Source organism: Poecilia reticulata, linkage group LG17 (genome assembly GCF_000633615.1).
Source record: "Poecilia reticulata strain Guanapo linkage group LG17, Guppy_female_1.0+MT, whole genome shotgun sequence".
In the NCBI taxonomy this organism is placed as follows: domain Eukaryota; kingdom Metazoa; phylum Chordata; class Actinopteri; order Cyprinodontiformes; family Poeciliidae; genus Poecilia; species Poecilia reticulata.
Window position 1 is genome coordinate 5,802,959 of NC_024347.1, and position 27,915 is coordinate 5,830,873.

Here is a 27,915-nt window from a genome sequence, read left to right on the forward strand (position 1 = left end):
TGTGATCGGCAACAAGAGACCGTGATCGGCGATAACCGATCATACACGATCTATCGGCAAACCTCTAATATATATATATATATATATATATATACTGCTAAAAAAAATAAAGGGAACACTCAAATAACACATCCTAGACTTGGAAACCCTGCTTGTTTGCAGGTTCACTTTACACCACTGCTTTCACTGGAGTAGCCTCGCTTAGATGAGTAGTGTTTTTGTCTCTTAAAAGTCATGAATCATCATGCGATGATTCATTCATTTATATTTCATATGAGACTGACTATAACGTCCTAAGAAAGTGAACACACACTGCAGGGAAACAGCAATCCTAACCTTTGGTTTTGTTCAAATTTTATCACGTTGCAACCACAATCTTCAAGGTATTTTATTGGAATTTTATATTAAAGACCAAACACAGCATAGTGTGTCAAGAAAGTGAAATAAAATTTATGGTTTCAATATCGTCTTGTCATTTTGGCAATTTTACAGAGCTGGATATGGAGAATAAAAAAAGAGAAAACTGAGTACAAATAATGTTTAATTTCTGTCTTTTTCCCCCTCATCTATTCTGCTAAACAAAAATCTCAAATGTTATGTTTTTTTTGTTGTTTTTTTTTTTTACCATTATTAAAACCATCAATATCTTTGATATCCGTCATGTATGAAAAAAATCAAAAAGGAGTTTCACTAATTCTTGGATTTTTCACAACTTCTAATGTAAATGTGTGCTTGATATATAAAATAATTAATACCGTATTTTCCAGACTATAAGCCGCTCCCCCCAAATTGGAAAAAAAAAAAACAGTAAACATACACGTATAAGCCTATCTCTGCCGCTCTAGGTTTTCCACAACGATGCAGCAGCACGCAGCAGAGGGGGGCAGACACTCAAAATTTGAGTCATAACAGGTCAATTGAATATCACATTTATTATGGTTGAAAAAGAAAAAGCTGCCAAGTTTAGATTTAACAGAACTGATTATGAGGGCGTATGAGTTTAAAGAGAAAAATCTCCTTACTGTCTGAAACTGGCATGTGCTAAATGAAAATGGGCGCTTTCTTCTTCTGCTGCTGCTGCTTCTTCTTCATCTTCTTCTTCTTCTTCTTCTTCTGCTTCTTCTTCTTCTTCTTCTGCTAGATAACAAGATCCATGAACCTTGTTGAGGGAGGAAGAAATGGGTCAGTCATGCTAGCTTGACTTTGGCAGCCTTAGCATATAGCTGTGCTGTAGAATGCAGCGTGTTTTGGTTCAGTTCAGTTAAAAAAAAAGGCAACCCACATATAAACTCTGATAGGTGAGCAGTAGATTAGATGTTTAAATCAGCTAATCAACACTGCTGCGCTAATGATGGTATTCATTTCTAGGGTCGCAAGAATAAGCATAAAGCCTGAAAACGTAAAACTGTAATGGACTGACCGTTCTGTTCTTTGTGTTTGAAATGTTTCCTTGTTTTTTTGGTGTTGAACCCTGATACATTAGTGAAGTTGTTGTCAGTATGTTGCTGCGGCAGCGGGTCTGTGTGTAGCGTAGCCGACACAGAAAGCCAGAAAAAAAGAAGAATACAAGTGGTTTTGACTTGTTCTATGTTTTTTTTTTTTCTGGTGCACTAAATTAATACCTACATATCCAAGTTTCTTTTCGATTATTACTCCGGCAACACCGCTACAGATGACAAATAAAAGAATTAGATTATTTTTTGCCTTCCAGCATTGTATGCTTGCGTGAAATTTCCAGATGTGGAATGAAACGTGTCCATAGAATTAGCATACTGTACAGGGTAGGATCGGACTACATGGCTGAAAAATGTGTCGTGATATAAGCGTTTCATGTCGGTTGATATTGATAAATATTGACATGTCGGTTGATATTGATAAATATTGATTAGGTTTTTGTTTATATTGCCTGAAATACTGCCAAACTGGTGATCATTCCTGTTTTATCCCGTTTTCACTCCTCACCATTGTTTATTTCTAAGAAGCTATGAAGCACAGTGGCTAAACTTGAAACTGCTGCTGCGCATGTTAAGTTGTTGCTAGGTAACCTTGCTTAGCGGCCTTTGAGAGGTTGAGCCCAAGGTAAGGGTAGCTTTTGTCTGCCTACACCCTCTAAAATACACTTGTGGATTGGAGTTCAGTGAAATTATTGACCATTCTATCAGACATATATTCTGATAGACATATATTCTATCAGAATATTCGATCAGAATATAGACAGTAAGTTGCTGCAGCAGCTTACTGTTGCAGCAACTGATCACCTGTCTGTTGCCATAGCTATAGTTATTGAGCTATTGCCCAGCCCTACTACAGGATACACTAATCTGTGTTAGGCCAGTACAAGAGTTCTAGATGTAATGACCGCTTATCTAAAGCCATGCAGCATTAGTCTGTCTTGGGCTACATAAAATAGATTGTTTCTGGTTGTAACATAAGAAATCTGGAGAGTTATAAATACTTTCAATAGGGGATTTATCATAAGAGAACTTGGTGCTAAACTACAACACAAGAACAACTGTTTATTTGAAACACTAAACCTTTTAGAGCCAGTCCTGGCCTAAGTGACCCACATTTGTATACCGTCAGGCTCTAATTTCCATTTTGCGTTTTCAATGCCCATTCCACTTCTTCATTTTTAACAAAAGGCCATTGGAAATGAGAGTTAATCACAACAATACCTGTGTTCTCTTTTTACAGAACTACGTGCTTCATGGAAGGAAGATGATACACCAGGTGATTGACAGGTGTGTGTGTGAAAATGATTGTACCAAGATGGAGGACGTTTCCACGCAGAACCTTTGACTTCCAACACTACCCCTACCTTCGGCTGAATGAGCGAAGATTAGGATGGAAGACCCGTCAACTGCTGGTCTAAGAAACTGTAGCAACACTCTCAGACTTCTTTACCTCGCCGCCTCTAAACACACACCCTCTCCCACCAGATGGGGCCTACCTTCAACTGCTGGCTAACTTCCAGGATGTTCGTGAAATTGAAGCGCATTCGAAAATGCCATTTGGTGCAGCTGATGACAAGCTGCCTGCTGCTATCGGTGGTAATGATCTGCTGGGAGCAGCTGGACTCAGTCGTCGTCAGCCACGTCAAGTCCTACTCCTTCCGCTACCTCAACAGCTTCTACTACGTTAATAGGAGCCTCACCATTCCTCGCGAGCAGGCCAGAAGCTTCAGTGATTTCCCCTACCTGTTGGACCACCCCAAAAAGTGCGCAGACGAGGACGTCCTCCTCCTTGTCTTTGTAAAATCCTTCCCAGAGAATTTTGAGCGTCGAAACGCCATCAGATCCACCTGGGGCAACGCGAGGTACATCCAAAATACCCTGGGCATGACGGTCAAGGTTCTGTTCGCCTTGGGAACCGTTAAGAGGAAAACGACCGAGCCTTTTTGGAGCAAAAAGAGCGACAGCGGCTTCCGGAGGAAGCTTGTCCACGAGGACACTCTCTACGGCGACTTGATCCAGAAGAACTTCAAGGACTCCTTCCACAACCTGACCCTCAAACTCATCATGCAGTTCCACTGGATGCACAGCCGCTGCGCCCACGCCCGCTTCTTCATGACCACAGACGACGACGTCTTTGTCCACATGCCCAACTTGGTGAGGTACCTGCAGGAGCTGAGCAGCAGGAACGTCACCGACTTCTGGACGGGGAGAGTGCACATCGGAGCGCCGCCCGTCCGCAGCAAAAACAGCAAGTACTACGTTCCCTATGCGATGTACCAGTGGTCAGCTTACCCCGACTACACGGCTGGGGCCGGCTACGTCGTCTCTGGCGATGTGGCCCATAAAATCTACCAGGCCACGCTGACCCTGAACGCCTCCCTCTACATCGACGATGTGTTCATGGGCATCTGCGCCAACGCCGTCAACGTGTCGCCACAGCAGCACGTTTATTTCGCGGGAGAGGGAAAGACACCGTACCACCCGTGTATCTACAGCCAGATGATGACCTCTCACGGCCATGTGAAGGATATTTATGAGCTATGGCGGGTGGCGACGCACCCAAAGGTCCAGCAGAGCACCTCAGGACTGCTTGGGAAGCTGTACTGTACTGTAGTGAGAATGTATCTCCTCTGTAAACCCCAGTTTATTGACACCTATCCTTGCAAAGCAGCATTTTTATAGTGCAAAGAGGAAGCGAGAGTCCACTATAACACCGACAGTGATGACCGATGGGTTCATTTCTAGAAGTACCTCAGTCCTTTCCCTAGGACCTCTACCCTCACCGTGGTTTACTGCTGCAGACAAAGCCAGAAAGAACGGGTTGTTTTATTACTGCTAGAGTGAGACCTCCAACTTGTCTATGATTTTTTTTGTCGTGGTTGTTTTTAAAGTGTAGGTGTTGTGGGCCGACCACAGAATGTGAAATTAAAGTTCTGCAAATATGTGTCTGTGTTGTGCTAATTTTAAACCTAAGCCTCGTGCGAATGAGGTTTTTATTTCGGCAGTTTTTCAATTTTGTGTTTTGGAGCTTTCCACAAATAACAACAATTTTGCAAAAATACATGATTAGTATTTAAAGGTATGAAGCAAGAAACACATTTTCATTGCATAGTAGAGGGGAAAATTCATAAAGGTGCTGGTTAAGAGGTAAACTGTTGGTGCAACAAAGATGTGATTTTCTGACGGCAATAATTCAACCCGTTGCTACTGGAAAGTCGTTGACATCCAACCATTTCTATTTTGGCAACGCAGAAACTGGAAGTCTTTTCGATTTGCCTTATCATTATTACATCAATGGTGAAACTTAAAACTTATCAGTGTTGCTTCTCTGTTTACTCATTTGGTTGAGGTTGTTAAAAAAGGGCTTCCTTTTACGAGTTCTAAGAATTTGTATACGTTTGTTCCTGGACGACTGCAGACGCGTTGCATGCTTTGAAACAGGGCTTCTTTGTTGGCTGTGAAAGGCATCAGTGAGTTCATGGGAACAGGTGACCAGTAAAATTATTTATACCACAATTCAAATCTGTCCAAAAAGAAAGAAGCGCATAACCGCCGTTTTATTTTCGATTCAGTCAGGTTTATTATTATTCTGTCAGAGGAGTGAGAGAATCAAAATGAATTACTTGTCAAAAGCCGGCTGAATCGTACTGCACTGAGAAGATGTGTAAAAAGCATCAATTCTAAACTATCTTTTGCACTGGTTTAATTCTGTAGTGAAAAATCTATTCTGTAGTTTAAATACTTCAGTATTCAAGTAGTGAAAACTTTGAGTTGATTTTTCCATGTTGGAAATCTTTATTCCGCTGTGGGACCCAGGGACGGCCCATTTTTTCCCCCCTAATACAAAATGTCCTGTATATGTGAAAGGGTTAGTGATGCCATGCAAATAGTATTCAGATCCGCCACCGCAGTTAACATCAGACATCTTCCTCTTTTGTTTCTCAAAAGCTCAGTCTTGGTCTCATCACTTCCAGCTTGGTGTCTAGTTAGCAAAACTCATTGCTTACTCTTATGATGGGAGGACAGAAAAAAAGTCAGTCAGAAATCCTTCATGCCTGCAGCATCACCATCCACAGCGATTGGGATGGATGTGTTGCGTTTAAATTAATCTTTTGAATAAATAATGTATTTTTGAATTAACTAAAGTTGCATTTATTCTAAAGTGTTTCTCAGTGGTGACAATAATTTAGATTTTAGGATTTTTTTTTTCCAGGACTTTGGAGGGACTCAAAAGTTGGATTCTTCATATTTTTTTTCAGTTTAAAATTGTGCTCCTGCTGTAAAATAAGATTTATTTTTTTTTAATTTATTTATTTTTTACCAAATCTGCAATAAAGATAGCCAGCAGTCAGTCCTTTCACAAGTAACTTGCTGGCGGTATCGATGGTTTAGAAGACGCTGTAGTTCTAAACTACAGTTTCAGTTATGTCTAATCACAACCGAGAACCGATAGTTCGACATGAGTGGCCTGGTTTTGTCTACCAGGCCACTCATGTAGTGGCCTGGTAGACAAAACGTGCATTGCTGCATCGTCAGGTGAACTAAGGGTTTCCCATGGAGTATCTCAAGGCTCAGTGCTTGGGCCAATTCTCTTTACTATTTGCTTCCACTTGGTAAGATTACTAGACAGCTTGTCATAAAGTCCCACTTTTATGCTCATGAAACATGATGCTCCAGTTTGGTGGACTGCAGGCATATTTAGAAGACATAGAAACAATGTGATGTCAAATTTTCTGCTTTTCTTTGGGCCAGTAAATACTTCTCGTGTTAATTATTACACGAGAATTATTCTTGTTATTGCATATCATAGGTAAAAATGTGCTCAGACCATTAGTTCTTTGTTTATCTTTTATTGTTTTATCTCTTTTTGCAGATGTAGAAACAGATATGCGTCATTTCCTAGTTTTCTCTTTCTCTCCTCAGTTCTTACCACTGGAGAACCAGAGGTAGCCCAGATAAGCGTTTTCAAAGCAACCGATCTGTTGCTTCGGAAAGCAACAGATATATATGATGTACATTTTTCTATATTAGTTTACATAATAGTATGAATTATGTAAATGTGAGCATTAAAGTCAATCATATATCTAAATATGAGCTGGCTTCACCAGGCTCTAAACCGCAGACAGCCAGTCTTTGAACGTGAAGGTTTCCTTTTTCCAACTGTGTTCACCTACAGTGTCTGCAGTGTGCAAAAACACAAACAGTTCACACTTTGCTGCAACCTTTGCTGCTTACCTCTGTAGCCCTCTGGTATGCGGTTTAAAAAAAAAAAAAAGTAGGTCTTCACCGCACCATTTTTCCGCGCAGGGGTTAGCTGGGAAAGAATTGACCTTGTGCTTAAAAAGGGAGTTTTACATTTAAAACTAAACCGCATCTCTTTACAGGTGATGAATGTTGCATACAGTTGGTGTATTTTTAGTCGGCTGCCAGCATGTGTGATCTGTGGTGACCTCTCACACAGCTCGCAGCAGAAGCTGAGGCTGGTACCGCGTGGACAGTCATGTCTCATAAACATGCTAACCTCCAGGCTCGGCCTCAGCTATGAGAGACACTGAGTCACCACGTCCAGCTCGTCAGTTCAGAGTTCCTAACTGGTTTTCCCCCAATTTATTTTTTATTTCTTTTCCTCATAGATCCTTATCATGAATTTAGGCTGAAGTTTCATTGCATGATTTACAATACTGATGCATATAACACGGATCAAACTGTATTATGTGTTTTCCAGGGCAGTGTCATTTTACAGCACAGTCAAATAACTGTTACCCCAGTTGTTAATTTTTTTTTTTTTTTACATATATCAGACATGACTTAAAAGAAATGTGACTTCATAATTTAACGCCTTGAAATTGAAACTCTGTCTCTTTAATAATCTCCTGCTCTTTCCGACACTTTGATGCGTGAATAACATTATAACTTGATGTAAAGCTAAAAAAAAAAGCAGACTTTACGTAATACCCCCAAAAGAAGTTACAAGTATTTGGATTTGAAGCTACTGCTCTGTCTCCGGGTTTCAAATTAACCCTAGAAATGAGAAAAGAAGAAAAGGAAACAGGACATCCACAACGCAGCCTGCCATGCATGCTAAGCCTAGTTAGCATAGCCACCAGTGCTGGCGGATAAACGGTTTTCCTGGAACATTAAGTTATTTCTCTGTCATTAACACATTGAGCAGCGTGTACACAAGCGTTACTGACAGCACTAAGACCCTCCTCCTGGCTCTGATTGGCTGTTTTTGACTGGGAGCGGTGCATATTCGCAGGGAGAAGGTAGTGGATTCACAAATTATCTCATACTATACCAGTGGTTCGTAACCTTTTTTGAGGTACCGAACCCACCAGTTTCATATGCGCATTCACTGAACCCTTCTGTAGTGATAAATAAAATATGAGTTTTTTCCCCCCAAATTCAAGACATAGGGGTGACCCAACTAGAGTCTAGTTGGGTCATGATCACTAAGTCTTCTTAAAAGGTAGAGTCTCTGAGAGCAGTTCTTCAAAATATAGTCAGTGTTTTCAGCAAAGTTGAGCTGACTGTCCAGGAACGACCCAAGGTATTTAAAATTTGCCACAGTTTCAACAGGTTGGCCATCGAGAGAAACTGGAATCACTTTAAGGTCTTGTTTAGATCATTTAATTAGCTCTATATTCTTAAGAGAATAAAAAATGTATAATAAATAAAAAAGACTGCGGTATTCTGATTTAGTAATGTAATTATATTAGTTGTGTTACCACCCCCACGCCACTAGAGGCAGTAGCAACCCCGAAAAGATGCGACTGAGTGCTCCTCCGCAGCTCTGATTGGCTAAGCAATGTAACGTGACCCTCTGCAGCAAGTGACGGCAAAGCGGGGCGTCATCACGACTTTACACAAGTGTGTCTTTACCTCCGCGGCAGAGACTCCGCCGAACCCCTGGGGTTTGATCGAACCCAGGTTAAGAATCACTGTACTATACTGTCATGACATGTTGACAGTACTAACAAATAGGTAAAAAACAAAACAAAAAAAACAACAACAGATTTTTATATATAAAAGCTACATACTGTGTCTTTAAAACTTTCAGTGTCTTGGGTTTTCCTTGGGAAGTCCTAATGAGCCAATCTGTGGAATAGGATGAGAAATGGTCTTTAAAGAGGTTTTTGGTTCTTAGGCATCAGTGACGGCCGCAATCTGGGTCGACGATCAGCCTGTGTCTTTAAAGATGGCCTTTTAAATCCTCCAAATCAGTACAGGTGAAATTATTCTGGGAGTATCACTTGACTTCTGTCCCATGACGCCCAGGATAAGTGGTTTTAAATGACTGTCTTACCTCTGCAGTGATGAGAAGCCTCTTGTCTTTGCTATCTGGGAGTCAGGACAGTGTGAAAGTAAAATTATTAGAAGAAGAGATTTATTTCACATATCTTAATTACTCAGAGGATAAACAACCTGTTTGGGTTTGAATAATTTTCCTCTCTGTTTTGTACCTTGCCCTTTTTCCTTCCTTCCTTTTTTTTTTTTTTTTGCAAATCTACCCCCACGCCACTAATTAGTTATTGTACTAACTAATTACAATAACTGTAATTAGTTATTATTTACAAACTTAATATTAGTGCCACGATCTCCAACAATCGTAGACACATTTGATGAGACACAGTCAGGCTTATGAGAAATAGACACATCTTTATCATCTTTATCTGATCAGTTTTAGACCTACTTGATTACTCAGGTTACCTGATTAGTTATATTTTCTTCCTGGATTTTTATAAAATCTGGTTTTAGAAAAATAAAAAGTGTTACGCTGTTAGTTTGTATATTGAATACTTAGTTTGGAACTTTAGATTTCTAAATGTAGAAAAAACCTGTTGAAAATCTGGCTTCCTTTTCTCTTGACAGGCTAAATAAACCAATTTTTTAAATTATTCACTGTGTAACTTCACAAACAGCATCATGTATATATTGAACTGAAGATGCAATCTGGAAAAGGCCTGTTGGATTCCACTAAAACTAAGCAGATGTTTTTGAGAAACTTTTAATAGAGGGTTCAACAGAGCAGAAGATTGTGTCGTCGGCATAAAGATGAATACATAAATCTACAACGGAACTTGCTGTACGAAAAGGGCTGGACCAACTGTTGAGCCCTGTGGGACACCGTTGGTTCTGACTGATTGATCATTTGAGAACCAGCTCTGCTTTGGGTTTTTTTGGCTGTTAGTTTCTGTTATTTTCTCCTTTGATTGTTTGTCATATTTTTCCATTTAAGTTTATTGATTATGTCGATTCAGTTATCTTCATGGTTTGTGTTTTGGATTTGCGTCGCCAGATTAGTATTTCTTTCTGTTTGTTGTTCTGGTTTCTTTTCCCCCTTTCAGTTTCTTGGTTTCTGTTTGTTTTTTTACTTCTACACAGCAGCCATCCTGCTAACCGTCTCAGCTTCTAGCCACTTCCTAATTTGCCTCTGCTTGCTTCCTTCTCCAGCTGCATCCATTCACATCCTCTGGTTCGTTTGTCATTTCCAGTCTCTCTTTTCAATATATCACGCTCTGCGGTCTGACTGCTTTTGTTGTCATTGTGTTACCCTGCACTATTGTCCAAATGGAGTTTTTTTTTTTTTAATTAAATCCTGAAAACAGTAAAAAATACTCTCCCCACTCTGCAAATACTCTCCCCCTCCCCCATCTACTATTTTATAATAATTTCATAATATAAATGAATTATTTACTTATAAGTTATGAACTGCTTTTGTTAAGGTTACAGCCAGGATCAAATTCACACTCAGTCAAAAATCAAAGGTCATTTCACGTCTTGTTTTGGTCTCTGGTTTGCTTCTGGGTTTAAAATGGACCTGAAGGTAATTGTATAAATAATCTAGTCCAGATTTTCAGGATTGTAACTTTTATTCATTATTGTTCTTGATTTATCTACAAGATGTGTCAGAAATAAGACAAAATATTATGTTTTCAGTGGCTTTTGAGTTGGTTTGTTGTTTTCTATTTTATGCTATATGGTCCTTTTAGTACACATTATTCTGCTATATTATTATTATTATTATTATTATTATTATTATTATTATTATTATTATTATTATTATTATTATTATTATTGTTGTGTCTGTTTTATTTGTCCCTACTTTATATCACTTTAGTTTTTTTTAACATGCTTTACGAATTAAATGAATTGGATTGTTTTTACGATTTACAGTTTATGCAAATGCAGATTGTGTAAGATTGAGACACTTAAGAAATGTTAAAACTTACTTAGTCATGAAAACTTCACTTGGTCTATTTTAAAATATGCCAGTTAATCAGTTTTTTTTTGCTAACATCTGGTCTTTGTGCACCAGAATCTATTTTATATAAGGCTTACAGGTCTTATGTGTGTCTAAAACACAACACTTTGGTTTATCAGTATTGTGTGTATCATTAACACTTCTGTGTGTGTTCACCTTCCGTTTTTGAAGAAACATTATAGTGTGCCTTCCAGCCACCATGTATCATTTTATGGCATAATAAAGTAATTGTGTCATCTTCAATGATCAAAATGGTTCGTAATTTAACGCCTTGAAATTGGGCCTCTGTCTCTTTAAAAATCGCCTGCTCTTTCCGACACACCACCCTCAGGATGTCATCACATCAACATTCCTCTATTAGGTGTTTACAAATATTTGTTGGAGCATTGGACTGAGAAGTAGCTCCTATAATGAGCTGAGCAGATGCTCGGTTTGACCAGATGTTTGCTAATTGCTGTTGGCTAGTCTGAAGGAGCCAAGTGGGATATTTGTGGTGGAGGGCTGCTCTGTGAGGTGGAAGTTTGGACTGAGTGCCTGGTTGGCGCTCAGATTAAAGGATTTTGCAAACATGTATGAATTAAGTTTTTGAGGTGGGAATGACAATGTGAGAAAAAAATAAGTCTTTTTCTTTTTTTACCTAATACAGTCCCTTTAAAAAAATGCCATTTTGTTGCCTGCTCTCTCCTTTGGTCTTCATCATGTAATCAGACACCGGCTGGATTAGCTGTACAGCAGTCGGCTGATCCGGTTTCCAAGCAGCGCTCGCACAAAGAGAAGAGTCCAGGAGTCGGGACTTGACCATCTGCCTGGGTTTTACTGAGTCCCCTGACTGTTGCTTTATAAGTGAAGTGGCTTAAAAACGAGGATGGACATTTTTTAACTATTTATATATATATGTCTTCAACATTGAAATAAGTTGCCCCTGCTTCGCCATCCTTCCATGCACCTGTTATTCATACCTCATTCATTTCTGCAGGCTTTCTGTCTTCAGTGAATGAGGTGAGGAAGCCAAGTTAGGGATGAAATCATAGCTACATATTTTATTATATCAAACCACTTGGGTAAAGTACATCGCCTAAAAAGTTGTTTTTTTCCACCAAGTCAATGCGGTAATGTGCCTTTAATGCAGCTTTCACATAGCAATGATTGCTACACCAGTTCCTTTCAACACAATTATCTTAATAGCAAAATGAAGACATAATGGTTAATAATGAATCAGAGCTCACTGCCTGCGGTGTGTGAAATGTACTGTGTTGGTCAAAATCAATAATTCAAATGCTCTCCAGTTTAATGCTTCTGAAACGAAGGAGAAGAAAAGAACACAAACTGCCATTTTTCTTTTTTTTATTTTATCATGAAAACTAAACATCAAGTGTGGAGACAATAGATATTTTTACATTGCCTAAAAATAAAAAAAATTAAAAAGTCAGTTTGTTTTTTAAAAATAAAGAGCTGTGGAAGGTTGTATTATTTTTGTTATGATTGTGCTCCGAATGAACAGATCAACCACACCTGTGAAGAGGAGCACAAGTGCAGATACCACAACCACCTGCAACCCAGCGCGTGAGCCCCAGGGCCGTAACATGGGGGCTCGTCCGGGAGCAAAGGGGCAGCATTCTATAAAATTGAGTCAAAAGTTTCTTCAGATTTGTTGGAAGACTGACTGCTAGTGGAGATCCTTCTTGCCCACAGCATCACCATCCATGACGAATCTTTGAAGATTATTGGTTGATATGAATTTTGAATTTAATCTTATTTAATGCTTTTTTTATTGTGTCATCAGTGAAGTTTTTGATGTTAAAATGGTGGTTTGAATGGAACAGTAGAAAAGCCAGAAACAACTGACAGTGTATGTAAACTTTTGACTGGAACGGTGGAGAAAGTCAAATTACATAAACTTGTTCCCTGAGGACCTCCCTCCCGCCCCCCACACCTCTATATTTTCTGCCGATACATAAATGTATTGCCAGGAGGCTTTTGTTTTATGACCATAAACCATTTTGGAAAGGAAGTTAATTTTCTGCTTTTACTGCTCTGGTTAGTATTTATTTATTTGTTCTTTCTCCAGGTTTTGGACAGACAACTTCTTATTGGCATAAACCTCTTTTAATTTGGTAAAACTGAGTCTTTCTGTCCTGAATTTGTGGATCTGTCAGAAGCTGTTTTTGCTCTTTCATATTTTTTCAGAACTTCCCCATTTTTTCCCCTTCCTCGTTGTATTTATTAACTGGTTATGAAATATCTTCACTTTTTCATAAACCTTTTGCATGATGTGGAACTTCCTCTTCGCAAACTGCATGCAATAACCTGCTCTGGTCAGTCTGTTTGTTGCAGAAATATAAGAATCAACCTGAACTTCCAACATTAGCTCACAGTGTGTCATAGTTGGAGGATTTTGTCGTTGAGTGCATTTTCATATTCACTGTAATATTTACATCTTGTAAACATGTCTACATTCCCCCCTTTATACAGAACTCTTCTCAGTGTGGATAATGACGGTGTCAAAATGAGTCCTTCCTCTGACACATTTCGGCTAAACATGACTCATTCAGGAAGTTTGTTTCTGATAGGAAATTAGAAGCATCTAATTTCCTGATGCTCATCTGGTAATAACACCAGATGAGCATCAGTTTTTGTTGTTGTTTTTTTTAAAGTGTTTTTGTGAAAGTTGTCCGACTAAGCTTGAGTTTCAGCTGCAAAGAATGGGCAAAAATTTGCAACGATGCCTTTCCTTCAGTCAGTAGTATTGAACGAAAGAAAGGAATCATTTTCCCTTCCCTTTTACAATCACAATGTGTCAAGCGACGCCTATCAAATCCACCTTATTGATTTCCATCTGCATTGCTTCAAATATGTTGCTTCAACACAAAGACCCCATCACATAAAACCTCAAGCAGACACATTCCGGTCTGCTGTTGCACAGAACCAGAACTGCATGAGCCGGTCCTCTGACTGAGCAGAAGTGAAAGACAAAGTGAAAATAAACCACCAGATTCCAGACTACTGAAAAACGCACTGAGGAGATAGAGCCTATGTTTCCCTTTGTAGAGGAAGGGCCTTAATATTCCTCTTAACACGTACTTCAATGAGTTTTGATTGAAAAAGGTCTGAAAGGGGCAATATTATGTGCCTTCCAGCCACACAGAATCATTTTATAGCACAATTAAGTAAGTTATCTTCAGTTATTATAAAAAATGCTCAAATATAACTTAAAAGAAATTTGACTTCCTAATTAAGCTTCTTGAAATTGGGCCTCTGTCTCTTTAAGAAACTCTTTTCTCTTTTTGAGACTCCGCCTTCAGGAAGTCGTCACAACATGGCTCCTCTATTAACCCTTAAGCAATGTTTTTACCAGAGTTGCACTGAGAAGTTGCGCCTTTAATGAGCTCAACAGTAAACACCAGGTGTTTACTAATTGCTGCTGGCTAGTCTGACGGATCGGAGTGGGGGAGTCACTGGAGAGGGGGGCTCTGTTCGTCCTCAGAGGCGAAGCTGGGTCCACCCGGATGTTTTCCACAGCTGAATGGTTTCCATGGAGAGATTAAAGGATTTCTCAAACATGCATGAAAGAATCAAAGGAACACTCCTGGTATGTTTTTGATGAGAGAATAACGTAACATGATGCAAAGCTAAAGCAAAAAGTTGATTTTACATCATACTGACTCCTTAAGGTCAATTATCAAAATGTGCTTGTTGATACTTTGCCCCTTTAAAAATGATAGGCTCCTGCCCCTTTAAATGTCACGCATGCTGTGTTGATGCATAAAAAACTGGTCTAATTGCTGCCAGGCTATTAAGACTTTTCTCACCACATCCTGTATCTTTCTTCTTTCTAAATGGTTGCTCTCCTATGGGAAACGATGAAACACAAAAACAACATTATCAGTGGACTCATTTAGAACAGCTCAGCTGTTTGTTAACATTCTCCCGTCGTTTGGCTCTCTGAAAGCAAGACTGATTGAAATACTCGGAAATTTGAGTGAAACCAACTTACCAACTTAGTCACACACTGTCTTAGAAAAGGAGGGTAAGAAGCAAAAGATCATTAAAAAAAGCAGGATTTTTTTTTTTTTACAGAGTATTCAAGTATATCATTAGAAAGGTGGGTGGAAGAAAAATGTTTGGTAGAAAAAGGTGTGAATACAGCAGGGATAACTGCGTCACAGTTGCCATAAAATTAAGACTTGAAAATAATGAATCTATATAACTCACCTTTTTTAACTGAATTATTAAAATAAATGATCAGAAACAAATTGGTCAATATAGATGGATTTATATTTATGTGTCAAACATCTTTTAAGCAAATGACATCTAAAACATTTTCTTTTTCAGGAGCTTTGGATGACGCTGAAGCTTCTGAATAACAATAATGAAATACTAACTACCAAAGCTTAATATTTAATTGTTCAGATATTTATTCAAATGAACATTTAAAACTTCAAGGTTTTGTTCCCTTGATCCCTAAAGAGCGTCAAGCTTTCTACCTGCAGCCTTTTCACTGACCGAGTCAGACTGCAGAGGGCGCACAACGTCCAAATCGAATGCTGTGCTATAGATGGTTCAATGGAATTGTGGGTAATGCAGTCAAGAGGTTGTAAAAGAAAAAGGCTTAGTGGATTTTAAAAATACTGAATCAGCCCTTTAGTTGTGCATGGAGTCGTAACTTGTACAGTATGTCCAAATGAGATACCGTCTTCACTCTCCAGGAATATTTTACAGTGCATCTACTGTGTGCACCACAGGAGGGCGCCATTTCCCACTGCCTGGCCATTAAAGCAAATTGGAATTTTGTTCTCGGCCCAGATGACGTTACTACTTAACACCAGTTTTATAATAGAGTATATTATACTCTTGTGTTTATAGAGTATAATATGAATACTCTATAAAACACAACCCAAAAGATCTGTTCATCTTCAAAACCATTTTTGAAAACTTTGCCCATATGTAGAAAATTTAGTTGACTACAGAAGTCAGGTAAAAGTAGGTAAAGTTGACTTGTATAATTCCAATCCAAAATATTAGCATGGAAATCACAACACACTTACTAAATCATATTTACTCCCATTCATGACTGCAGTTTGTAGGATTTTAAATCCATTAACCATGCCACAATTACCACTAAAGAATGTAAACTTTCTGCAAACTTATGACAAAAGTAAATATAGATTAATGCAATTTTTAATTGGGGTTTACTTTCATAAGATATTTTTGCCTTAACAAAACACAGCAAAAATTACCCACATTTAGATTCTACAGACAATACAGCTGATTTACCCCTGGTTGCCTGTAGAGGGAGCTCTACACCATCCAGTCAAGTTTCTAAACTAGAAAGTATTAATCTTATAAAAACAAAACTGATCTATGACCCTCACACATTCACCGATCTAGAGGCCAACGACAGCACAATATATTTACTTACAGCAATTTCTGTTTATTAAGACATTCATACACTTCAGGAGAGGAGGGGAGAAAAGAAGGAGTCAGTGGGGAGTGGAAATGGCAATATACTCTGTTAAGGGTAAAACCACGGCAGCAAAATATGGCCAACCTGTAAGGAACTCTGATATAGCATGTGGGATTAAAAAAAATATATATGGTACATTTAAATTAAACACATTCACAAAAGAAACTAAAAAAAGCAAGTGAATCTACAGTATAACATGACAAGTGCCTCTATTAATCAGGCCCACAAGACATCGCACATATGTTAGCATAACATAATTTGCAGACTTTATACAGCACTTATACCTTTTAGTCCACAAGTAGGTTACTAAACGGTGGAGAACATCGAATACACGCATCTTATTTAAACATGAAAAGAAATACCTGATAAGGACCCTAATGTTTACACGCCCCATGGCTCTGTAGCTCCAACCAGCCGGCCGACGAGGTCAGAACTTACAACTGTCCAGGAGGGAACACCATATGAGTCACCTCGCTTTTAACGCACACCAAAAATCTGATCCAAGGTTTAGCATTGAGAAGTTGCTTTTTTTTCTCCCTCGAATAATATAAGCACAATGCAAGTGGACGATCGCTATCACTGCGTAAAAAAAGAAAAAAAAAAAGAAGATAGATCTCAGGGCTCAAATCAGGTCGGCCACATTCATGGGCATCTCCTCCACAGTGGTGTTGTAAAACGTCTCGATGTCTCGAAGAATCCTCTTGTCCTCCTCGGTGACGAAGTTGATGGCAACTCCTTTTCTGCCGAAACGGCCGCCGCGACCGATTCTGTGGAATGACGAGGAGCCGTGTTAGTCCACAGCACAGCTACGCGGTTCAACACAGACCCGCCAAGATGTGGAGAGGGTATTTTGTGATTATTTCAGCCTAAAATTACTGATTTTGTGGCCCTTATTTTTCAGAAAAGTTGCATATTTTTAAGCATTATTGTTTGGAATTACAAGAAAAGTTGAAGTTGCTGCAAAAAGAAGGTTTTAGCATATATAGTCAATATATAAAGTGCAAACAACATTTTCATGGACCTTGTTGAAAAGGCAATCTTGACAAATAGAATCATGTTGAGAGGAGAACTTGAACTGCTTCAACTCACCTGTGAATGTAATTCTCACGATTTGTAGGAAGGTCATAGTTGATGACCAGGGAAACCTGCTGAACGTCGATCCCACGAGCCTAGAAAGAACACACTCATGTGAAACCAGCACCAAATCCCACAGATCAACAAAGTTCACATTTCAGAATGTCGCCCGTGTTTAAGTAGCAGGTTCCCACGTCAGCAGAACCCACTGTGGAGAACGAGCCTCAATCTCCCCAACGTTCCACCTGCTTGGCCATTTTTAGACTTCTGCAGCATTTTAAAGCATTTGGGTTGCTTTCAGAATAATAGTTTTAAAAAAATATATATATACATAGATATATATATATATAATAATAAAAAAAAAGTTTATCATTTGATACTAACCAGAAGATCAGTGGTAATCAACACTCTGCTGGACCCAGAACGAAACTCTCTCATAATTACATCTCGCTCCTTCTGGTCCATGTCTCCATGCTGTGAATTAAACAGTCGCTTAGCTGAGGAAAAACCAAGCTAACATGCTAACGGGCTAACTGGACGCCATACCAGAGCAGATACTGTGAAGTCCCTAGCGTGCATCTTCTCAGTCAGCCAGTCGACTTTTCTCCTGGTGTTGAGGAAGATGACCGCCTGGGTGATGGTCAGAGTCTCATACAGATCACACAGAGTGTCCAGCTTCCACTCCTACAGACAGACAGAATGGACCAACGTTACCGACGGGTCACAGCCCGACGCTGCAGCAACACTGGGTTTAAACTAGGCCTGGACCACATGGCGGCAAAACACCAAGTGTTTCACGTCAGTCAGTAGATAATTATTTTTTAGTTTTTTGTTCTAAATATCTGAAATAATGCCAAACTGGTGCCGTGATATTTCCTGTTTATATTTAAGCAGTTATGAGGCAAGGTGGGAAAAACAGGTTGTTGCTAGGTAACAAAAAAGAAGTTAGTTGCCTCCGATTCAGAATGAGAAGTATTTTGGAAAATGTAGGCAGAAGAAAGGCTCTAGCCACTCAACCTCTCACAGACGGATAAGCTGGGTAGGTGGCATCAACTAACTCACTCTTTGGTTACCTAGCAACAACCTGTATGCCAACTTGCGCAGCAGCAGTTTCAGCTTTCAGCAATAAACAGTGTGGAGTAAAAACTGTGGAAAATGCAGGTTACAAGTTGGGCAGCATTTCATACACTTAAAAACCAAAAACTAATCAATAATTATTGATACCGACTTGAGTTTTTCAGTCCTATTGTCCAGCCCAAGTGCATCACCATATGTGTGACTGATTTACTGTCCAGTTCTAATTAAAACACACACAGGATGTGTAACACAGGATCTTGAGACTGAGGAGAGTGGACATTAAGAAAGCGGTCCCTCCCAGCCTCGTGTGTGACCCCGTGAACTTTAGTTTCCTTCCCTGGTGTACCCATGCTTACACGGCCACAGGAGTCGAACCCGGCCGGGTCGACTCGCGCGGTTTGAGCAGGGTGCTTTAGAGAGAAGAGGTGGACTGGATGGAACGGAGGGCAGACGTGCAAACCAACCTCTCTCTCCACGTTAATGTAGAACTGCTTGATGCCCTCCAGAGTGAGCTCCTCCTTCTTCACCAAGATGCGGACGGGGTCGCGCATAAACTTCTTGGTCACCTCCAACACGTCAGCGGGCATGGTGGCGGAGAGCAGGACCACCTGGAGAGGGAGGAAGTGTTAAGAGTGGAGGCGACGCAGACGATTGGCTGTAGCACTTCACCTCGAGACAGCAGCCAATGAACATTAAGAAAGAGGTTCGGCTGTGTCTCGTTTGCGGTTTGGTGCACGATGATCTCCTTCTGCGTGAAACTCTGCTGGCATTATTGTGTCAAACAGATCAACTGGGTCACACAATTACAGCAGACTTCTGTAGATGCAGAAGGATGGTCAGTGAAGTCAGGAATGCTTCCTGATTTCACTGCAAATTTACACTTTCTGGTCAAATTTGACCAAATGTAAACAGTAAAACTGAATTTATGGCAATTGCAACACAGATGATTTTTAAATATAAACTCTTAAATAAATAAATAAAAACTGAGAAAGATGAGGAGGGTTAAAGCCAGAGCTGGGCGATAAACTGATTTTTATCAATGTATCAAATTTTTGCTTTGTTCCAAGATTTTAGTTTTAGGAAAATGTGGACATCATCATCATCATCATCATGAATTTAGCAGTGGTTGACTTTGAAACAATTGTGCAAGCTGAATCCATTTTGGTGGGGGCAAAAAGTGCAAACTAAGCCTTTTTCCCCCCTCAGTAAACACTTTTCTCATAAGATAAAAATGTTCCATCTTTCTAATATTGTGGCTATATTCTCATAATTAAACAAGTTTTTGAAACCAGACCCCAATACTCCATCATACAACTCAAAGGGATGTTTGAAATGAAGGTCACTTTTTGAAAATGTGGTAATTTGTAATTTTATTTTATTTTTTTAGAAAACAAAGAGCAAAAAAATAATTTCATTTTTAAGCCTCATCACCCAGCTCTAGTTAAACCTGAATATGAAGTGAATGAAAGGACAGGTGGATAAAGGAGAAACAAACATGGACAGGTTATGGACAGACAGAATAAAATCTGGAGTTATATACTTGAATGTTCGTGCTGAGCTTCTGGAAGATCTCATAGATCTGATCCTTAAACCCTCGACTCAACATCTCATCAGCTTCATCCAGAACAAACATCTTGATCCATTTTGGAGCTGAAAGATAAAATAAAAACTGTTCAAATGTGCCAATTAGAGGTTAAAAATCCACAATGCTACAGGCTGCGTTGCTTACACAGATGCCTCCTGTTGAGCATGTCGTACACGCGGCCCGGCGTACCCACCACTATGTGAGGGGCCTCGGCCTGGAGTTTCTGAATTTCACTGCGGAGGTTGGTGCCTCCGATGCAGGCGTGGCAGGTCGCCCCCATGTAGTCACCCAGAGCCAGAATGACCTTCTGGATCTGCGGAGGAGAGAGACGAGCACGGGTTCAGGACGGCCGAGTGCAGACCGGCAGTCCAGACGAGTTCAAAACATCGACTCAGTGATCAGTAAGTCAGAAAGGAACTCTCCATCTCAAGAGTCAGTCCCGAAAGATGGTATACCATCACATCACTCAGCTCTCCACAGACACAAAGAAACTCAGCAAAATGATCTTTCAGGCCGATGCAGCCATGGACAGAGACTACACCAAGCCACACAAAGATTTTCTTAAAAAACAAAACAAAACAAAAAAAGGTTCAGAAATTTGTGACAAATCCATAAAAGATGGTACCTTCGCATCTGAACAGTGTCCTCAGTATGCTGCCTAGGTCTGAGACACTGTTGAGGTCACATGACCTCAGGAACAGCATACCTGCTGAGCCAGCTCTCTGGTGGGAGCCAACACCAGAGCCTGAGTCTCCTTCTGCTCAATGTCCAGCTGCTGCAAGATAGAGATGGCAAACGTGGCTGTCTTGCCAGTTCCTGACTGGGCTTGGGCAATGACATCGTAGCCTAACGGTGAGGAAACACATTTAATATCCCTTCATAGAGCATCCTCACACAACAGAGGCACAACTACAGAAAGTCAGCGTTAAATCGGACGATATTGAGTGATCAGTAAGGTAATAAAAAGTATCCCCATTTGTTGGGTAAGTCCCGAAAGATGGTTAAACATCACTTCACTCAATCACAAGGCGCTGCCCCCGAGTTCAGCTCGATGCCTGTACCTTTGATGCACGGGATGATGGCCCTCTGCTGAATGGCAGACGGCTTTTCAAAACCATAAGCGTATATTCCCCTGAGAAGAGACTCCTTCAGGTTCATATCATCGAAATTGTCTGTAATCTCATTCCAGTTGCTCTGGATTGGCAAGAAAGAAAGAAAAAATTATAATTGAGAATGTCTGAAATCATTACGTGTCCCTACATTAGCAGTGGAGTGAAAAAATTGTGTTTTGGATTCACCTCGATGACACCATCAGGCTCCATTCCTTCTGGCCCCCCATGGTCTCTGTCTCTTGAGCTGTTTGGGAAGAAAACAAATCTGATAAATGTCTTGCTTGTACGTCGCTCAGGTAAGCAGCCTTATCCAATTTTCAGTTTCTCCTACATGCGATTGATCATGGCGCACCTTCAGGATTAAGTTTGTTTTAGAATATGCTAAAATATAAAGCAAAACCAACACAGCCGGCTCCTGTGCGCCACTGTCGAGAGTGAAGTATAACTAGATGACAGTTCGAAGTAGAGGAACAGAAACGTACCTAAGGAAAGTTGAGATGAAGGCATTTTTAGTCCAAGTATGTAAAAACGACCCTAACTTTAAGATGGTCACATTCTTAAAATAATGGCCTAAGTCTTTTTTGCCAAAAGATGATTTAGGTATAATAAAGAAAGATTTAGGCCATTATTTTGAACAACAGTAACGTGATTGATATGTTGGCCATTATGTGTAAGGTTTCAGACATGTTCTGAAGGCTCCCTCGCCCCCCCCCCCCCCCAAAAAAAAAAAATTCCTATAGGAACCCCTCATTTTTATCTGTATTAACATCTCATCTCACCCTTTGGCCCTCAACTTTGGATCTTTTTGTTTAAAGGGGTAGGATGCATCAGGTTACCTTAAGTATAGAAAAAGCAGAGGGGAATTAGTAATATTTTCCCCCCACAAGTACACTTTAAATTCTGCACTTAAAAATATGTATAAAGTAAATATCTTATTTTTTTAATGGAAATGAACTGATCAGGGTTTTTTGCCTATAAAGATTACAATTCCATCAATTTTAATTTAATATTTGTTCTAAAATAAAAGTGACAAAAATGTGTTGTACTTTGAACCCAACTGAAAATTAATCCCATCAATTAATGTATAAAGCAGCGTATTTCAACCACTGTGCCGTGAGTGATCGTCAGGTGTGCCGTGGAAATGATCCAATTTCACCTACCATATTTTCCGGACTATAAGCTGCTACTTTTTTCCTACACTGTGAACATGCAGCTTTTCTGTGTATTTTTCTTCAACCACCAGGGGGCTCTTTAGCAGGAAGTGAATCATTGGAAGTCAAAATTGGAAATCAAAGAAAGAGCAAATTTTCATTTAGAACAAGCACATGCTAGCATGGCTGCGGATAAATGTTTTCAAACTCATATGATGCAGCTTCTAAGTTGAGGAGTATCAATCTGGCAGTACAGGAGGGAAATAGAGCCGCTGCACGTAAACTCGGCGTGAACAAAACCGGTTTTGGAGACAGAGAACTGCGTCCTTTATATATCCAGCAGTTATTAGGAAGCAGCCCTCTGCTGGGTCCTTATGGGAAACTGAGAGCGGCAGAGATACCAGCGGCCTGTAGCCCGGTGCGGCTGATATATGCAAGTTTACGGGAAGGGGGAATAAAAAAAAATTTGAAGGTGCGGTTTATAGTATGGTGCGCTCATAGACCGGAAAATACAGTAATTGGTCTTAAAAGATTTTTTGAAAACGAATTAAATTATCTGCAAATAATGCCATCTTTGAGTGTCTCTGCTGTAGTAGTGACTAGCGGTGTAATCATGTAATTTTATTATCATTAGATGGCAGTAGGTACAGAGCATTTTACATTAAAGCAAGAGAATTAGTGATGCATGAATGTTACTGCATTCATGCATCACACACGACAGTGTTGTGGCACTGTTCAGGTGTATTTTTGAAGTGGACATGTTAAGTGCAATTTTAAATAAATGTAAAATATGATAAAAATAATTTTTGTGTCATTTGATTCCTATTCAAGACACTTTGATAAAAATTACTATATATGTAATATAGGCCTCTACAGAGTATCTTTGTTTACATTTTTGGTTGGTGGTGTGCCTCGTGCTTTTTTCAATTAAAACAATGTACCTTGGCTCAAAAAAAGGTTGAAAAACACTGATATAAAGAAGTTGAAGGGTAAAAAGGTTACAAAAAAGTCCAATTCCATTTGTTTCCTTGCACATATGAGACATATTTCACCACACATGAATGCACACACACACACCTAAACATGCACACAAACCCACTCTTTCACTATTCTCTTTACTTCACTAGGAAGCTGCCAGAAAGCAGGTGTTCATAAAACTTTTGACAGGAACCTTTTCTGTTCCCCTGGGCAAACTCCACCCATACTGAGTGGACACTCAGCAGAAGTATTGGGGGAACATAAATACTCTCTGCAAGGGAGTCCTAACCACATTACACAATGAAGGTAGATGTAATGTCGTCACCGTCAGAGATCAGGAAATGAGCCGCAGGGCAATAAAAAGATGACGACAACCCTGGAAGCTCTGGAACTTCTTGTTGATCATTCCAGGGCCGACTAGGATGGCAGAAACTCACATCACAGACATCAAGTCAGACTTTGAGCTACTCGTGCAATACAGAAAATCATTCTTGAAATGACAACTCTAAAAGGAAGGCGAGTTTTTGGAGAGAACAGGAATGAGTTGGACCAGATGCATTTACATGCATATTTGGGGGGTGTGGAGGGTCCTCATTCTGACCAGAGTTTATAAGTCAAAGGATGAATCAACAGCCAGTCTAAGGGATGCAGAGACAGGCAGGGTAATATTTCGGGCCATAATGTTTCTGGAGACTTTTCTCCAGACTAATGATTTGACAAATCGATGGGCAAGACAAACTAGCAGCTAATTGAACAGTGTAGAACATGTGTGTTGTAACTTCCCCTGTTATATAACACAGGCCCTAATGTCAGTGGATGAAAGTCTTGTGGCATTCATAAAGATCACCCCTTTGGTCGCTGCTCATTTACAGAATATATGCCTTCCACACCAGCTAAATATGACATAAAAATCTGGACAACAGGTGATGAAAAACCCAGTTATGTTTTGAACATGCAGGTTTAAACTGGAAATCCAGCTGGAGGATCATCTTCAGGACTCATTTGTCTTGATTTTAATCAGCGGGTCAATTTGACCCNGTGGACATGTTAAGTGCAATTTTAAATAAATGTAAAATATGATAAAAATAATTTTTGTGTCATTTGATTCCTATTCAAGACACTTTGATAAAAATTACTATATATGTAATATAGGCCTCTACAGAGTATCTTTGTTTACATTTTTGGTTGGTGGTGTGCCTCGTGCTTTTTTCAATTAAAACAATGTACCTTGGCTCAAAAAAAGGTTGAAAAACACTGATATAAAGAAGTTGAAGGGTAAAAAGGTTACAAAAAAGTCCAATTCCATTTGTTTCCTTGCACATATGAGACATATTTCACCACACATGAATGCACACACACACACCTAAACATGCACACAAACCCACTCTTTCACTATTCTCTTTACTTCACTAGGAAGCTGCCAGAAAGCAGGTGTTCATAAAACTTTTGACAGGAACCTTTTCTGTTCCCCTGGGCAAACTCCACCCATACTGAGTGGACACTCAGCAGAAGTATTGGGGGAACATAAATACTCTCTGCAAGGGAGTCCTAACCACATTACACAATGAAGGTAGATGTAATGTCGTCACCGTCAGAGATCAGGAAATGAGCCGCAGGGCAATAAAAAGATGACGACAACCCTGGAAGCTCTGGAACTTCTTGTTGATCATTCCAGGGCCGACTAGGATGGCAGAAACTCACATCACAGACATCAAGTCAGACTTTGAGCTACTCGTGCAATACAGAAAATCATTCTTGAAATGACAACTCTAAAAGGAAGGCGAGTTTTTGGAGAGAACAGGAATGAGTTGGACCAGATGCATTTACATGCATATTTGGGGGGTGTGGAGGGTCCTCATTCTGACCAGAGTTTATAAGTCAAAGGATGAATCAACAGCCAGTCTAAGGGATGCAGAGACAGGCAGGGTAATATTTCGGGCCATAATGTTTCTGGAGACTTTTCTCCAGACTAATGATTTGACAAATCGATGGGCAAGACAAACTAGCAGCTAATTGAACAGTGTAGAACATGTGTGTTGTAACTTCCCCTGTTATATAACACAGGCCCTAATGTCAGTGGATGAAAGTCTTGTGGCATTCATAAAGATCACCCCTTTGGTCGCTGCTCATTTACAGAATATATGCCTTCCACACCAGCTAAATATGACATAAAAATCTGGACAACAGGTGATGAAAAACCCAGTTATGTTTTGAACATGCAGGTTTAAACTGGAAATCCAGCTGGAGGATCATCTTCAGGACTCATTTGTCTTGATTTTAATCAGCGGGTCAATTTGACCCAGAGCAGAATAGTGTCTCAAGTTCAATTATAAAGATCACCTCTTCAAAAAAAAATCTAAATGTAATATTTAAAAAATTACAAAAAAATCACTTTCAAGGATAGTTGGTGTAATTTTGTGTTTTTTCAGTGGGCATAAAAAAATGTAAATCACATTTTTTTTATGTCCAAATGAGTAAATTGTCGTCATTGATTCTTTATTTGTGAGAAATAAAAAACATCATTGCACAAATATTGATGGAAATGGTTAGTATTGGACTTAATAATCTGATACAAAAAAAGTTTTGGAGGAATTTTTTTGGTTTCTGACACTATAGAATGACTAAACACTCTCCGGGTCAAATTGACCCACGAACATTATTGCTGTACCTCAGAAACGAACATAACAGGAGTGTTAAGTGAAAAAACCATATTACACGTGTAGTGAGTGTGCCCGGAGCGGTCCGGGTCACGCCCAGAGTATCTCATTACCATAGCCCGGAGCCTCAGTGGGCGCACGTGTCAAATTCCACGAGCCGGCCGTCTACTACCTGCCCGAAAAGTTTTTGGTTATATAACCTCAGAAGGGTTCGTTTAACCCCGGGAGAACAAGAGCCACAAGCCCCAATTCGGGTGTGTTCCGCGTATTTCAACATGGAGTTCCGTGTGTGCGCCTGTATCGCTGATGGCCAATATGTCGGATAATTGGGCCTGTACGGGCAATGGTGGCTTCTACCTAGAACTAGGCCGAAAAGCACCCTGGGCCAGCGGTTCCTGTGGCAAGCACCCGCCACTTTAATAAAGAAATAAAAACTTCTATGTAAGGAAAGACGAGTGTTAACAGAAGCTAACGTTAATTAAAAACCTTAACGACTAATGCAAATAATGCATCATAACGTTAATTTATAGCAGTGGTATTTCACTGCGGCTAACTGCTACGCTAGCAAACAAATCACTTCGAAAGCAGTTGGGCCTAACTGACTCGATATAAACTAATACGTTGTCATGCAACTTACTGAACACTTCCGGCCGTTCGGGTACAGTTAAATATTAGTCTATGTCTCAGAAAAATCTCCAAATGTAGCTCTTTACCTGTTGTAATCAGCAGAATCGCTAGACATGATCCGTTCACCACTTCAGCATGCGACTGAAAAGATCGCTGATGGCGACGCCAACTGCCTTTAATGCGGCTGGACTATTTTCGCTGGCATTTCTTATGCCCAGTTTTATTGGAAAAATAGTGGCAGTTAACTGAATTATTGCATTTACCACCATTAACTTTGTATGATAACATAATATCAAAATGAATATTTTATTAAGTGATAATATATTTTAAAATGTACAGACTACATTTCTCAGCGGAAGGATAATGCAGTAATAGGTAGTGCATCGACTGCTACAGCGTCTCTAACAGGTCAAAACTCGGCGTGACAAGGTTGTGCAATAATTTTAGAGCTAGTTCTCTGTTAGGTATGAAGAGTTGGAGAAATGAAATACTTTCAGAACAAAATAAACATTTTGTCATTACATATTTTATAGATATTTAAATAAACACAATCAACGTGCGGAAATAACACAACTTTGCGATACCTAAATTACCCAACGGTTTTTGTTCTTATAATAATTTAAATCACATTTTTAAAACCAGACATTGTCAAAAAAAACCTGTTTGTACATAGAAACCTGTATTTGCAATCTCTGATCCTTTATTCAGGAAGAGTTACACACTGTTTAAATATCATGTAACCACAATCATGCTATCCTATCTTGCACTTAGACTTTCTAATATTTCTTGCTCCGTCGGAACGCATCCAGCATCATCATACAATGATGTCTGTGCACAACTTAAATTATAATTTCAGTATTCTGATGCAGAAGAATGAAGAAAGTCTTAACAAAAGCACTTCTAGTTAGAAGTCACTCGTTAGTGACTAAGTGATTAATCTTAAATGTTGGAACGCAAACAGAACATACAAAACAAGAATGTTGTGATTACCATTTTGACCTTTTAGGTTTTCTCTAATCAAAACATGGTACAAACTTTACATATAGACTTAAATACACACCTCTCCACTATTTAAATCAAAGTCCAGCAGCATGTTGCAGAGAAACCACAGATGTTTGTGTAGCCATCAACAACTTTGCTAAACCAGTTTCTGGTTTGTGTTCGGGATTGTTGTCTTGTTGGCACTCAGTTTTGAAGATGTGACATTTTAAAACAGGCGTTTCTTTCTTGGACAGTATCTGTCAGTATAAAACTTATTTTAGAGTAGAGTCACTCTGGTGATTCCTGGATTGCTTCCAAACATCATGACTGATGTTGTTTCATATGAGGTTGTCAGAATGGCTTCTATTCTAGACGAGGTTTGACCTGCCGAGCCACAACCACAATAAATTGGGTTCAATGGAGTCAATGTGAGGCTTTTAGATCAACATTGTAATACCTAACTAGTTTTCTTTTCATAAAAAAAATATAT

The 27,915-nt window shown here is 39.5% G+C and overlaps 2 protein-coding genes across 9 annotated transcripts in view; one reads left to right on the top strand and one right to left on the bottom strand.

The window, feature by feature from the left end:
• The window catches only part of b3gnt5b (UDP-GlcNAc:betaGal beta-1,3-N-acetylglucosaminyltransferase 5b), a 10,425-nt gene extending 6,027 nt beyond the window's left edge, over positions 1 to 4,398 (top strand). For 4 of the 8 annotated variants that reach the window (XM_008433284.2, XM_008433280.2, XM_008433281.1 and 1 more), the window contains 2 exons: positions 2,695 to 2,866; positions 2,940 to 4,398. In XM_008433284.2, coding sequence (XP_008431506.1) covers positions 2,756 to 2,866; positions 2,940 to 4,136 — 1,308 coding nt within the window. In that variant the 5' untranslated portion in view covers positions 2,695 to 2,755 and the 3' untranslated portion in view covers positions 4,137 to 4,398. Of the gene's footprint in view, positions 1 to 1,143; positions 1,183 to 1,217; positions 1,299 to 1,974; positions 2,080 to 2,694 lie in introns of those variants that run through there. The other 4 variants (XM_008433286.1, XM_008433287.2, XM_008433285.2 and 1 more) reach the window with 4 other exon arrangements.
• Positions 4,399 to 16,127: 11,729 nt separating this feature from the next.
• Positions 16,128 to 26,634, bottom strand: eif4a2 (eukaryotic translation initiation factor 4A2). The gene is made up of 11 exons (XM_008433294.1): positions 26,531 to 26,634; positions 21,218 to 21,275; positions 20,981 to 21,113; positions 20,626 to 20,765; positions 20,064 to 20,232; positions 19,875 to 19,984; positions 18,799 to 18,942; positions 17,804 to 17,941; positions 17,642 to 17,731; positions 17,273 to 17,352; positions 16,128 to 16,950 (listed from the first exon to the last, which is right to left on the bottom strand). The coding sequence occupies exons 1-11, from the start codon at positions 26,557 to 26,559 to the stop codon at positions 16,806 to 16,808; spliced, it is 1,236 nt and encodes a 411-aa protein (XP_008431516.1). The 5' UTR covers positions 26,560 to 26,634; the 3' UTR covers positions 16,128 to 16,805.
• Positions 26,635 to 27,915: the final 1,281 nt, after the last annotated feature.